Source organism: Lygodium microphyllum, chromosome 2, assembly GCF_053477565.2.
Source record: "Lygodium microphyllum isolate KBCC chromosome 2, Lygodium_microphyllum_v1.1.10, whole genome shotgun sequence".
NCBI lineage: Eukaryota > Viridiplantae > Streptophyta > Polypodiopsida > Schizaeales > Lygodiaceae > Lygodium > Lygodium microphyllum.
In genome coordinates this window covers 151,460,978-151,476,561 of record NC_141136.1, presented here as the reverse complement: position 1 = coordinate 151,476,561, position 15,584 = coordinate 151,460,978, and the positions used below count along the sequence as shown (strand labels likewise).

The 15,584-nt window shown below is 38.8% G+C and overlaps 1 protein-coding gene across 3 annotated transcripts in view; it reads right to left on the bottom strand.

Moving 5' to 3' along the window:
* Positions 1 to 13,926: 13,926 nt before the first annotated feature.
* LOC148040468 (uncharacterized protein At2g24330-like) overlaps positions 13,927 to 15,584 on the bottom strand; it is a 47,391-nt gene continuing 45,733 nt past the window's right edge. For all 3 annotated transcript variants that reach the window (XM_087699644.1, XM_087699648.1, XM_087699650.1), the window contains 3 exons: positions 15,101 to 15,210; positions 14,523 to 14,943; positions 13,927 to 14,379 (listed from right to left, as the gene is read on the bottom strand). In XM_087699644.1, the coding sequence (XP_087555770.1) occupies positions 14,126 to 14,379; positions 14,523 to 14,943; positions 15,101 to 15,210 (785 nt within the window). In that variant the 3' untranslated portion in view covers positions 13,927 to 14,125. The remainder of the gene's footprint in view (positions 14,380 to 14,522; positions 14,944 to 15,100; positions 15,211 to 15,584) is intronic.

Below are 15,584 nucleotides of genomic sequence, written 5' to 3'. Positions count from 1 at the left end.
TCGAGATGCTTCATTCCAGCATGGATAGCAAAGAGGGGCGTCTCAGCTACTGTTTGGGCAGCAAAGAGGACCTATGCAATCACATTTTGGGCAGCAAAGAAGTGTTGTAAGGCCCGGGCAGTTTGGGGCAGGTGATGGTGGTGGAAATATGCCATTCAACACCCCAAAGATCCCCACATACCCCACCTTTAATGCCTCTAGGAAAAACAGTAATATCAGGATTGCAAATCAAGGAAGAGCTAAAAATAGACAAGGGGACAACATGGGTAAAAATGCTTCAGCTTTTGGTGGTCAACGCTCTATCCTGATGGACCTCTACAAGGAGAGGAAAGAAAAAGGACTTTACTTTAAATGCGGGAAAAAGTATACAGTCGAGCATGCATCTAAATGCGCTTATAGGAATGCAAAAGCAAGGGTACATAGCATGTTAGTCTTTGATGAATCTGATGAGGATCATGAGGATGCAAGTGCCTTTGCAATCATAGCCGAAAATGATGAGGTTGAAGAGGAATGTGGGCAAGAAGAATTCTTTGACCCGGCTGACACCTTTCCATTTGACCCCAGCAGTCATGTAGATGTAAATATGGGTGATAAGAATGGTTCACATGCTGCTGCCACTGTTTGTACTGTCTCCCTGGATGCTTGGACAGGATCTAAGAGCCCCAACCTTCGTCTTCAAGGCAAGATTCATGGGAAAGATGTATTTATCTTAGTAGATAGTGGTAGCACACACAGTTTCATGAATAGAGCAGTCGTGGACAGGCTGAAATGTTTTGTCTCTGATTTACAGCAACCAATGAGGGTGCAAGTGGCCAATGGGAGTGAGGAAATTAGTACTCATGTACGCCCAGCTGTACCTATTAAGCTTGCTGAAAATTACGAGTAGAAAGTGGATTTGATTGCACTCAATATGGGACCGTAGACATTGTGTTGGGCTGCGATTGGCTGAAAACTTTGGGCACCATTTCCATGGATTTTTCATTGCTGTACATGCAGTTTTTCAGGGTTGGATAGCTTGTTCACCTACAGGGAATTAGAGAGTCCAAGAAAGAGTTCAAGAAATGCTCCCAGATTTTTGTGCTACAATTAAATAAGGAAAATGCAGACCAGTCTCGAAAAATGCATGATAATTCAACCCTTAAGGCTCTACTTGCAGAGTATGGTGACTTGTTTCAGTTACCTATAGCATTACCTCCCAAGAGAGCGGTTGATCATCCCATTGATTTGGAGCCCCACTCCAAGTCGGTCAATAAACCCTCTTACAGGTTGTCCAAATGTGAAAGAGAAGAAGTGGCCAAGTAGGTCAAGGATTTAGTAGATATGGGATTCATTGAGCCTAGCTCATCCCCTTTTGCATCACCTGTCTTGCTGGTCAAAAAGAAAGATGGCACTTTCAGGATGTGCATTGATTACAGAGATCTGAATAAGATCACTAAAAAGAATAGATACCCTATTCTTAGGGTGGACAACCTGTTAGATGAGTTGAAGGGAGCTAAGTATTTCACAAAGATTGATTTGAGATCCGGCTACCATTAGATACGCATGTGTGAAGGGAATGAGATAAAGATTGCATTCAGGACTGATCGTGGGGTCTATCACTTCTTGGTCATGCCCTTTGGCTTGACTAATGTACCAGCCACGTTTCAGAGCCTCATGAACAAAATACTTCAGCCTTACTTATTCAAATTTGCATTGGTATTTTTCGATGACATCCTCATTTATAGTCGCTCAAGGAAGCTCACCTTATGCACATGAGGCATATATTTGATGTACTTAGACAGCATAGACTCTTTGCTAAGGAGACAAAATGTTCATTAATTCACACTGAGGTTGAGTACTTGGGACACATTGTCAATGAGTTAGACATTAGAGCTGACTTGAAGAAAGTGCAGTGTGTCAAAGATTGGCCCACACATGCAAATACTACCTCTTTGAGAGGATTCTTCATTCTCTCCTCATTTTACCGCAGATTCATTTGGCACTATGCCACTATTGCAACCCCTCTCACTGATAGACTGAAGAAAGAAGCATTTTTCTGGGATGCATTGGCAGATAGAAGCTTTAATCAGCTGAAAGATTTTCTTACTTCAGTCCCTATCTTGGTATGCCCTGATTTTCCTAGGGAATTCACCATTCAGTGTGATGCCAATGGGAGAGGAATTGGTGCAGTCTTGCTGCAAGAACATGGGGTCATAGCTTTTGAGAGCTGAAAGCTGGCTGAAAATGAGAGGGTTATGAATATCTATGATCAGGAAATGCTGGCCATCCTTCATGCCATCAAGAAATGGCATCAGTATTTGTATGGCAGCCAGTTTAGAGTGAAAAGCAACCATAGAGTACTCAAGTACTTCTTGTCTCAGTCAAATCTGACTCCGAAGCAGAGGAGATGGGTAGCCACCTTACAGAACTATGACTTTGACATCACCCACACTCGTGGGAAGGACAATGTAGTGGCTGATTCCCTGTCTAGGATGTGGGCATTAAAAGTCTCTGCTATCATGGAGCTACACAGTGATTGGATACATGAGCTTCAGGAGGCTTACCTGTTAGACGCTGATTTCAGCAATGTATTTCAGAAATCACAGCAAGGACAATGTGTGGAAAACTCTTCCTATCAGCTGAAAAATAGGCTCTTATGGTATAATGGCCGAATTGCCATCCCTCATGCTTCCCCATTCAAGTAGAAAATCATGTAGGAGATGCATTCAGCCCCTATAGCTGGTCATTTGGGAGTCTTTAAGAACTATGACAAAATTGCTAAAAGCTTTTACTAGAAGGGCCTTTGGAGAGATGTGAAAGACTTTGTCTTGGGCTGCATGCCTTCTCAGCAAAATAAGGACAACACCTTAAAACCAGCAGGTTTACTTCAGCCATTGCCTATGCCTGAAGGCAAGTGGACACACATCATTATGGACTTCATTACCGGCCTACTGGTGACCAAGAAAGGTTGGGACATCATCTATGTAGTTGTGGACAGACTCACAAAGGCAGTCCATTTCATTCCCACAAAGACTCAGTATAATGCTTCTCAAGTAGCCAACTAATTCATGGAATATGTTTTCAAATTAGATGGCTTACCATAGGTCATTGTGCATGACCGAGATGCTAAGTTTATGAGTAACTTTTGGCGGGCAGTTTTCAGCTCTATGGGCACTCAGTTAGCCCCTTCCACTGCTTACCATCCACAGACAGATGGTCAGACATAAAGGGTTAACAAATGGCTGGAAACTTACTTGAGGCATTTTTGTCATGATGTGCAGCATGCTTGGGACTCATGGTTGCATTTGGTTGAGTTGTTCTATAATAACTCTACACATGCTAGCATTGGAGTTTCACCTTTTGAGGCCTTGTACGGCTACAAGGTGCCCCTTCTTGTGGTTATCTTCAATGATAAAATAAATCCACAAAGCAAGGAAGAATTGGATAGAATGCAGGCCTTACTTCAGTAGTGTAAAGCTAACTTGAAGAGAGCTCAAGATCAAATGAAGCTTCATGCTAATGACAAAAGACGGGATGTGGAGTTCCAAGAAGGGGATTTGGTGCCATTGAAAGTACCTAAGTCTAGATATGCCTCCCTTAAAGATGGGTCCAGCAATAAGTTGGCACACAGGTTCTATGGACCATACCAGATTATCAAGAGAGTGGGAGACTTGGCATATCGATTGGCATTACCCCCATCTACAAAGATCCAATGTCTTCCATGTGAGTTAGTTGAAGCCCTTCATTGGCTCAATAGTGCACTATGTTGAGGAACTCCCACCGATATATGAAGAAGGCATCATTCAATACATACATGAAAAAGTCATAGGACAAAGGGAAAAGAGGCTTCGCTCTCGCTCGATCATGGAATAATTGATTAAGTGGCAAGGTTTACCACTCGAGGAAGCTTCTTGGAGGCTGGCTTCAGTTTTGGAAGAGTTCCCATACCTTTTAGAAGTAGATTTGACTGAAATCTAGCTAACTATGGCCCTATTTTCTCCCAGACTGACTGCAGACAACACTCTGTTTTAAAGCAGATTTTATTCTACACTATGGACAGCAATGCACACCATACATGGGCTGAAAGTACTTCTTGAGAGCTGCATTTTGACGTATAGCACACCCCGTTCGGAGCCTCCCACAGAAAGTTATGACAGATTCACTACAGCATGGTCCTGTAGTAAACAGCTTGTTGTCCACTGTCTGAGCCCGCATTTACTCTAGATATTTGGGTCAAAACTCATGTTTATAACTCCTCAATAAGGCCCATGTATCGTACATACCCCATAATCTATCATACACAATAATACCTCTTCATTCATCAGTATACCCTTGTAATAATGCCAAAGAGTAGTACTTTGATAGGCCCCTCCTAGTTACCACACGTGCCCAAATTCGGGTGGGGATGGAATGTAAGAGAGGGGGGCTTAATAACGGGGAAATAATAGCTACAATGGCTAGTATATAAGGTGAGAGAGACTTAATTTTTGGGCATCGGATAATTAATACAAGTCTTCCTTCTCCTTCACCTTGCTCTCCAAGCTTCCATGTCTTCCCTCTCTCTCTTCCTATCTTTCTCTCTCCATTTCTAGTATTTCTCTCTCCTCGTACCTATCTTTCTCTCTCTTTTGCTCTTTTTATTCTTCTTCTCTGCAATCTTCTCTCTCTTCTTTCTCTCTCCCAGTCCCTCTCCTTGACACAAAAAGCTCAATTGGACATTACTACAAGCACCTTGGCCAACCTAGGAGGGAACTCACATTGTTGACCTTATACCAACCTAATCCGAAACGATTGATTGCTAGAATTATATTAGCTATGGTAATTAGGAAATGAGAGATATAGACATGTTATACCTAGAGTCCTCAGAACCAAGTGGCATGCTAACTCAATCATCACCAACTAAAGCATATGTTGTAGTAGAGTTCACTGAAGTCATGCCACCTCCTTTTAATTATATGGAGTCTCTAAATTTTGATGAACTTGACAAGGGATCTAAGGTAGTCATAGGAGCTACCACTAGTAATTTAGTTGGTACTTGATGCTCAAGAGCATCGTGAGAGAATGCTACAATTTTTTCTGCTTCTACCCAAAAAGTGCTAGAGTATCGAGTTGACTTACAGGGTGGAGAAGCACAAAGAGAAGATCTAGATGAGTCCATCAAGAAGTATAATGAGAAATAGTAGAGGAGACTATGATTTTTTACTTCAATGTTTATTAGGAAGCCAAATTCAAGAAGCCCTTGCCACTTAGTATAGTACAAAAACTCATCAAAGTGGGAGAGAACATAGCCAGGAAATGGATCACAAGGATTATGCGACCATCTACTTCTTCCTTCTAGAACAAACTACAATGAGAAGGTAATGCCGAGGTGAGTCTACTACAAGGTCTTGAGTCATTGGAGTTCTCTTGCTTGCATTATTATTGTGAGAGAAGAGCACAATGATTTAGAGCACAAAATGTGAGAGACCAAGTGAGAGAAGTAAACTAAAGTTAGTCAAAACTCTTGAAGGAGTAAGACCTTTTTCCATGTCCCATTAGTGATGAGTGCTCATAGAGCCCCACATCCAAGAAGCACACAAAATCAATATAGGATTCATACAAATCATGCTTCGACGTATGGAATGAATGGTCCAATCGTTCTCTACAATTTTAACAAGCTTCTATAGAATTTTCTTAAATCTTACTTTGGTTATCAACCCTTCCTTGAAATAGATAGTGGATAAATTTCTTAAACTTTATACAATCCACCATTTTCTTAAAGTTGTAAAACTCCTCTTGGAAGTATAGCATGCTTGACAATATAATCTTTATTGTATGAATGGTGCATTGGGGATTTTCTTAGTATTATCAAAGTAACAAGTCTTTCTAGCTTTATAAGGGAAGAAAAAGACATTCTCACTTAGGGATTCCTCTCCATTAGCAATTTCTTCTCCGAAATAATTTTCCTATATGCAAGGGTCCTTTGAAGCTTCTACATCAATACATATCTCCTCTTCAATATCTCAATCTTCTAAGGATCTATTGACCAAATGGTGTGGTTGTTGTGTTCTTTTCCTCTGGGACCTCCATTTGTACTTAAATAAGAAAAATCATCCAAGAATAGGGTAAACTAAATGAACCCAAATCCTATGATGTGCTTGGAGGCAATCTAACTCCTAGATGCCATAGGAATCATGTGCAAAACATGTTTTTATAATTAGCATATTTGAGGATGTTGATTACATACTAATGTAATCATGAATTTTTCATAGTAACAATACAACTACATTGTGTGGAAAACATGACAAATACAACAATGCACATGTAAATTTCCAACACCACTCTTCCTTCCAATAAACTAATAGATATGCTTAACAATAGGTGGCACCTATAATAAGATCTCTCACTATCGAAATTTGAGTTCAAAAGTATCTGATCTCCCAACATCCTTACTAAATTATCCACTCTCAAAGCAACATGGTTTGTTAAAAAGGCCTTGAAACTAGGAATAGGTATAGGGATGTGTCAAATATGTTATGATGCTCAAGATTCTGTAACTACTTTATCATCCTTGATCTTTTGCTTGAAGTTCTCTCACTATCGAAATTTGAGTTCAAAAGTATCTGATCTCCCAACATCCTTACTAAATTATCCACTCCCAAAGCAACATGGTTTGTTGAAAAGGCCTTGAAACTAGGAATAGGTATAGGGATGTGTCAAATATGTAATGATGCTCAAGAATCTATAACTACTTTATCATCCTCGATCTTTTGCTTGAAGTTCTTGAACTACTCTTGGAAATACATGTTGACTCAATCATCAACTTTGTGTTGAATGATGCAATGAATAGTTTTTCTTTATTATCAAAGTAATGAATTGTCTAGCTTTATAAATAACCATTCACTTAGTTACCTAAAAAAAAACGAAAAATTTTAAGCTAAAAATTGAGACACAAGAAAAACTAGAAGAAATACGAGAATCCTTCATGCAAAATTTGTACAATGAATATTTTATCATTTAAAGTCCATAGATGAGTTCAAAGCCCCTATTTGTTCATGATGACTAGGTTATCCAAGAAGTTGACTAATGCCATGGAACATCTATGCCTTTGATACCCTCACAATTGGGACAAACTATTTGAAGCTTATGTTTGTGGTGAGAAGGTGGCAAGCATGCAGTGGGAGTGCAAATATTACTAGCTAGTGAGGGTGGGTACTTTTTCTATGTATGATCCTAGTGTGTTTGTAGAAAGAGTCTTATTGTGCGAATATTACTAGCTAGTGAGGGTGGGTATTTTTTCTATGTATGATCCCAGTGTGTTTGTAGAAAGAGTCTTATTGTGCAAAATCTTAAAGAATAAAATTGATTATCCCTCAACCTTCCCAATAGGAGATTGGAACATGACTATTCATGAGGGGCTAATAGATCACATAGATTGACTGTATGATTATGAAGAGCATGGTAGGTGGGAATCTTTGACGTAATGCCATTATCAATTTCATGATGTACCTCCAATAATGACTAATGACAAAGTTCCCTTTCTTTGACATAATTGACACATAGATTGCACTTGGTGGGTAGCTAGACAAGATCTATGCCACAAATGGTGGTTGGTGGCTCAATGAAAATGGGGGATTTTAAGTATTTATTGAAGTATTTATCCAACTGGAATTCCTACAGAAGTCATGATGCTTTGTGATAGATATTTTTTGTTGATAAGGCACTTCATGTTCTAAGGGCCATAAAGAAATGTAAGTCCCCATAAATGGATGGGTACCAAGCAAAGTTCTTTCTTGCTCTTTAAGAAGTTTGCCAAAGCTTTTATGTGATCTCCTAAATTGTTTTAGAGAAAGCAAAGTGCTAGATAATCACGTGAATGAAGGCCTTGGCAAATTAATATCGAGATCCCAAGAGAGGTCAAATCTTCTCCTAAGGTGTTGACCTTCAAAATAAAATATATTCTACCAAAGGTTATCTGCTCCAAACAGTATCGGTATGGGTCAATAAATGGTAGAACAATCCATGATCTTATAGTAAGTTTAATGTTTGCTATGGATCTTACATTGTGAGGTGGTAAGAGCCTTTATTTGATCAACATGGAGCTTGAAACAAAATCCTATGATCAGGTGCAAGGGGTTTTATTATTGTTACAATAATATCATGTCTTGGCTTTTGTAAGATGATTCCTGCCTTATTTACAAATGTCTCTATGAAAGCATCAATAAATGATGTTTGTCTTAGAGGATGTCCAGCTTGGGAGTTGGATTACGAAAGGGTGCTTGATCGCACCTCTTCAATATCCATTGATTGTGGATCCTCTGCGGAGGAGTCTTCATAAATTAGGGTAGGAAAGAGCCAATAATGCTACGTAATGGTCAGTCCTTTACATCGCCATATGTTATATTGACAGTCCTATTCTAATGCAGGATTGACAAAGAGTGAGTAGATACTTTGTTCTCCTTCTATTCTGAATTTACCTTTGTTACTAGTCCCCCTCCGTGGTATTTAGAGTATGGTTGTAAATACATACAACCTGCCCAAGTGTTACTAACAGGTTGTATCCCAAGTGTGAACATGGGTGTGTGAGCTCAAACCTTGGATGCAACCTTGAGGCACCTTATATCTTTGAAATTTTAAGCCTTCTCCACCAAAAAAAAAGAAAAGGCCGAAGTGTTCCAATATTTGGGCCTCACAAACGTGAGAAATGGCAATACCAGTTGCACTTGTAAAGCCCTTTCAACGAGTGTGTGATGGTGACAAACCTTGAAGAAGAAACCCCAGTTAACTTAATGCCAACAAGCCGTAGTAACATGCGGGACTTGTGATGGCAAAGACCATATTATTCTCTTATGTGTTGCATATTGTAGCAATCTTTTGCCTTTTCATTGTGCGATGGTGACAAAACTTGAAGAAGAAGCCTTGGTTAACTTTGTGCCAACAAGCCGCAGTAATATGGGAGACTTGTGGTGGCAAATATCATATTATTCTCTTATGTGTTGCATATTGTAGCAATCTTTTGCCTTTTCACTAGCATGTCAGAAGGAGATAGATGGTCTAATTTACAACTTCCTATAGTCTTCCAATGCTCATCAACAGTGGCATGCATCATCATGGAAGCAGGTGATGTCAATTAAAAAAATGTTAGGGCACTTGGTCTAGAGGGAGTGTAAGGAAAAATTCTTAACAATCTAGGTCATCATCTTATTGCATTGGTAAGTTGTCAGCTTACCCTCTCTTGATCTTAGATACACTCTTTATGACTTGATAGAATGTCAAAATCTTTACATGATTGGTGGCCTAGAATTTGATCTAGAACTAGCAAGTTATCCTAGCAAATTGTTTATGGAAATGTAGACCTATCTTAAAATATGAGTACTCCTTGTTATTTGTACTATGGAATGAAAAGAATGCTTATTAAGATGGTTTTGTCCGTGATGATGACAATGTGACCTCTATGTCATGTTGGAAGAAAGGGATTCAAGGATGGTTAAATGTTTGGGATGCAACCCGTATGTTCTCTAAGAGCTCTAAAAGAATTGCATTGGAGTTTTAGCTTACCATCTTTGAAAAGCTGAAGGATGATTGATCCACCTCCTTTGTTATATTTGAAGATAATCCTTTCATGCTTGGGTTAATCACCAAGGGAATCCCCTTATTAATCTAAAGCATAGGAAGGATTTTGTGATTAGAAAATCGAAAAACCCTTTTGTGCTTGGGTTAAACACAAAGGGAAGCCCCTTGTTAAGCGTAAGCATAGAAAGGAGTTTGTGATTAGAAATTCAGACTAGAGAGTCAATCATAGATGGAAGAGACAATTTCTCTAGATTCACCAACAACAGCTTGGAAAAGGAGATTAAGAATATATGGAGAGCAACTCCTTGTTGACTGAGGTCGAATGTGTTTTAATGGAGAGTCTTCATAGCAAATTCTTGTTAAGCTAAAGTTCAGACAACAAGAATATTCTACTTCATTTCCCTCTATGAAGAGAGAGGAAGATGTCATGTGTTGTCCCCAAAGTGATGACATATTGGTAAAGCTTGTACTTCATAACGTAGAGGTTGGGTTTAAGCCCCAAAAAGGTGCACATGGTAAAGCTTGTACTTCATAATGTAGAGGTTGGGTTTAAGCCCCAAAAAGGGGCATCATGTGTAGGGACACCTAATGGTAAAGCTTGTACTTCATAACGTAGAGGTTGGGTTAAGCCCCAAAAAGGTGCATCATGTGTAGGGACACCCATGTTCACATGGAGTGTTTGTGGACTCGGGACTCTTTTTCCTTGAACGCTCAAGTATAGCCTGAGGAGGAGGATCCTAGTTGCAATCAAGCTTCAAGCTCATAGAAAAGGAAGATGGCATGTGTTTATTTAGGTTATGCAGTGAGGTAAGTACATCCTCAACTATGTTCTAGTAATGGAGTGCCTAAAGGATAGCACCTTTAGAACAATTGCAAAGTTTCTTTTGAAATTATGTTAGGTTCTTTTGCAAACTTTTCCATGGATGCTATGATTATTATATGTATAAAACACACACGTGCACACTTACCCTTTGCACTTTTGGAAAAATACTCAAGGTGTCATCAAGTGGAACCAAAGGAAGCAAGTGAGTTTTGAGGTATTCATTCTTTCTATGCATCTTTATTCGACATATGAGATGTATAGAGTGAGAGCCAAGCTTATAGGTGATGAGAGATTGGTCATTGTTGTGCTTTACTCCCATTCCCCATTATAGGAGGATTGAGATATACAATCTCACAAGATCTACATGTCTCCTACTCTATTTGATGGCTTAGCTTGCCCAAGAGGTAAGCAAGAAGGATATCCAATTGAGGAGCGAGATTATTCCATAACGAGATAATCAAGTGCATCTTCTTTATCTTAGGATTATCCTTTTAATAAACTTAATGAAGGATAACTATACAGAATTATGAAACTTTGCTTCATTAGGAGACCTAAATAGACCTTCTAAAGTTTTAGAGCTTGTGCTCCTTAAGAACCTACCATTCTTTGGAGAGAATATACATGTGAACATGGACCTCTACTATCAATGCACACTCACTCTAATGCTAAAGCATTTCTTTGAGGGCTTTGAAAGCTCATGAAGAGAACACGTATTATTCAATTTGGAGTAATAACATCATTTTAGTATCAACGAAGCTAGTATAGTGCCTCTATATGTATGATGCCATCTGTCATTCTTTGAAAATTCAGACAATCCCTTATACAACCTGGTTATTGATGTGGTATAGCATCTCAATTTCTTTTTCCTCATTGTTAGAAGGTGTGATTGCTTGCACAAGTGTCTCATGAGAAGGAGAAGGAAAAGATTAGATCCATAGGATTGGTTTGGGCTCAAAAGAGAGGAATAGATTGTGGAGGCTCTCAAATGAGAATTACATTTGTTGTACATGTAAAGCAAGCCATGATGACTAGAACAATATTATCCTACAAACAAAAAGAAGAGGGAAGAGAAGGCAAGATATTGCAAATGAGAAAGGAGGAAGACAAGCGAAGAAAGGGAAAAGGGAAGATAGAGATATAATAGTAGAAATAACACTTCTAGAGATGATGATCTTCCCTAAGAAATTTTGAAACAAAATAGTCCTCTAAATAAAGAATATGAGATATAGTAACAAGCATATAGCATGCAACAAAACCAACTTCCTACACTTTTAGAACTTTGGGTTTTCTTCAAACCTACTGGTAGAAAATCACACCACCAAGATTCTTCACATTAATTTTTCTTAGGCAAATTTGTTGAACCTAGAAGAAAATAATGCCCAATACTCCCCTTTTGTGCTTTGTTCCTTTCCATTTTTCTCTCTTTTCAAGGGATGGGGGTAGCTTTGAGCAATGGTGCTACAAAAACAAGGTAATGTGATCACAAAAGTTTGCCAAGAAAAGAGAAAAGGTTAGGTTCAAAAGGTTAATAAATGGAAGATACTAATGACCCGAGACAAAAAGTTGGACGAGTTTATATGATAAAACGTTAATCACAATAACTACTAAGATACTGAGTGATACATAAAGTTCTTGATTCATTCCATGTGCACATTAACAAAAGATCATATTAATGCCTTTCAAAATTTGCTCCATTGTTTGTCAATATTTAATTCTTCCAACCAATAGAGATAGCTAGATACACCTCCACATGTGTTTGCACAAGTCAATGTGTAGATATATAAATTGACTGCCCTAGTGTATGTGTGCAATCATTTGTGGAATAATTGTTGTGTATGTGCTATTATTTTGTATGCTATTTGGTATTAGTCCTTTTTGTGTCCAAACAATACATCTTTGTGTTCTTATATCCTAGATAGCAATAGTTCACGTATAGATTTGTTTATCTATGCACGTATATATATTTAGATATGCATTGTCACTATATGTAGTTATGATATGTTTATGTACAAGTGTATGCAACTATACATAAAAGCATAAGGCACTTCATATATAAATGTGTATATGTATGTGCATAGGGATATACATTTGCATGCATGTACACGTGCATGAATATGCATGTGTTAATGGTGAAGGTGTGTTAAAAGTCACTAAGATTTGTTTCACTTTATATATAAATGTATATACGTATGTGTATAAGGATATATATTTGCATGCATGTACACGTGCATGAATGTATGCATGTGTTAATAGTGAAGGTGTGAAAGAAGTCACCAAGGTTTGTCTTTGTGAATGTTGAAAATTAGATAAGACAGTTTAAAAATTGGCTCATACAATTTGTAAAAGAGAAGTAAATGTAGTCTCTATGGGTTGCACAAAACACATACAAGAATGTGCACATGAAGAAAATGTACTCTCTATAGGTACACAAAATACATGCAAGAATGTGTGCGCGTACACATGCACATATGTGAGCATGAGTGCACAAGATCATCCTCTAGCCTGCTCTCGCATTCCTCAATGATCCATTTCTCTTCTGGAAGAAAATTCTAAATTTCTCAATTTCTCTCTCAAGGAAAACCCAGGCACACCTCTGTTTAAAGAAAGAAACAAAGATGATTCCACACCAGAAAGCAAGAGATATGCTCCCAAGGGGATCCTATCACTGGCAGTATTAATTAGTTGTAAAAAGCAGAACAATAAGAAATATGTATTTTCAACCGTACGACATATGCCTTGGGAGGCAAGCCAAAACTGACTGAGTCACTGCACTGCCCAACTTTTATTATGCTAGCCAAACACCTCTGATCCTTAGCCTAACTTTTTAATGACTGTTAATTTCTAGAAATGCCAATTAGACAAGACCATGCAACTGAATCAAATATTTTATTGAACACTACAAACGGTCCTGGTATGAGATGAATGATTTTCTACATTCTCATTCCCTTGCCATGTCTAGAAGCTACTCTACCATCCATATTGTGGCCGCTGCCCAGTTTGAGATATCCTACAATGCAGATGATTTATCAAGAGTCAAAGTTTATGATTAATTGACACTATAGATATTGAATGTAAGGTAAGAAGCTTGTCAGTTATTAAAAGGATTGTGAAGTTCATTGCTCCTCCTTGAACTTATTTCCTAAATTGAGCTTCCGATATCCCTTTTGCCTTATCAGAATGCTATGCACCCTCCTTACACATTGTATGGCATTAGTGTTCTTGCTTTGGTGGCAACAAATGTGCATACTAGGTTTAATGTCAATTTACGGTATTCTTGAGTCTATTTCAGACATGCTTAACTGCTCCTGAAATCACATGCCAGCACTTCTTGCAAACTAGAGGACATCTTTTAACATTATGTCACGGGCTTATCAGAGCTCAAGAGTTAACCATCCTCCTGTAGGAAGAGGACATAGACCCTGCTGCAAAGAGAACTTCATTACAGCATTGCACAGCATTGTATTGCTGCAGACATGATCAACAAAACGTGTCAAATAAGATATCTACAGTCTCATGAACAAATTGCACATCAAAGACCCACCAACCTACAATGACCTCACAGATGCACTTAAGGTGATAATCAGACAGCATCAAAATTAAAGTACAACCCCCAAATCTTAACATGTCTCCTGTGAGTGTGGAATGATATGAAAAATGTACACACGAGTAGGTACTATGCCCTTTTCCCTATCCTTCGGGTCCACTAATCAAGACATACAGAATTGCAGCAGCCTGACACATGCCGGTGTTTGGATCAAAATTGAGGTTTGGCTAATCTGATGGCCTTGCAATGTCCATCGAAGGAGAGTTACTGCTGCTGACATCAGATTCAATGCCTCCACCACTTAGGAGGGCATTCCTCAAGGCTGAATCATTCTTAGCTCGTTGAGATGCAGCATCCATTGAAGTTACCACATGTGACCCACTAGCCTCTCCAATTTCACCCAGTTGGCTGGATCCATTCAATGAGTGGCAGTGAGGACAATAATATGTTATGTATTGGAAATCTTCTCTCCTTGCTAATCCTGCAAAACACATGGAAGATTTATTGCTTATCTTCTGCACAATGAAACCTCACCCACATGTTGATATACTCCTACAGACCAACCAACAGAGGAAGCTAGAGAAAGATGGTATAGCACCTTGCAATGAATAAAAGCACACTCACCATTATGCATATGGCAGTTTTTACAAATCAAAGCGTAGCATTGAGTGGGGTCTTCACCAACAAGCATTGCTGCTAAACGGGCTACCCATCCTCCAGCTCCAAACTTTCCTGTGGACTGATCAATCTCCACTGCTTCCTCACCAGAATCAATTCTCCCAGTGCTTGACATTGTCTCATGATTACTTGCCTGATCCTGGGAGAAGAATGGTTGACTTCCACTAGAAGAGTGTTGCTTGGTCCGCCTTCTTAACCCAGCTGTTTCAAGTGGGTCAACGTTTTGGTTCCTTGCCTCAGTTAAACCCATTTTTGTTTCATTTGCATTCGATGGTTCAAAGGCAAATGAAAGTCCTGCATCTGTTCCAAGCTTCGAAGCCAGAACTCTTGCTGCAGCTTCTTTTGCAGCTGGATCAGAATCATATTTCTGAACAAGATAAATACAGTAAAAAAGAAGCATAACCACATATGACATTCTAGACTACTGCAGATTTCCTTGGTGAAACAAGTATTTTTGGAGAGATTGCTCCTTGGAAAACCAAAAACATTGGAATTGAAGTTTTTGATATATAGATCAAAATTACATGAATCAGTTGTTGTGTCAAATAATAGTCCGTTCTCTCTTTGAGTTCATCAATCTTCGCTTGCCTTTCATTTCGCAGACGCTCGACCGTTTTCTGATCCTTCCGTTCACCTGCACAAAATCTTCACATTGACTATATAGCTTTCTATGGATGATTGTAACATGTGATTTACAAGCAATGAGCATGCCATCCCTGGTAAGAGCTGCACTTATAGAGAAGTCACGCTGCATCTTTACCAACAGACAATGTGATCAAGAAGGTTTAAAAATAATTTTAAGATTTAGATGTGCAATGATGCTTTCAAAATTTTTTGGAATAGTTGTTTCCATCAGAAATGCTTGCATACAAACACATGCATACAGGCATGATTAGACCCAAAAAACCTGAAGCATGTAATGGTTCTGCATAGCTTTTAAGTGAAGAAACAAGTTACAAATTTTAGGCATAAGAACCCCCTGTCGTTTCCATCAAAATGCTTGCATAC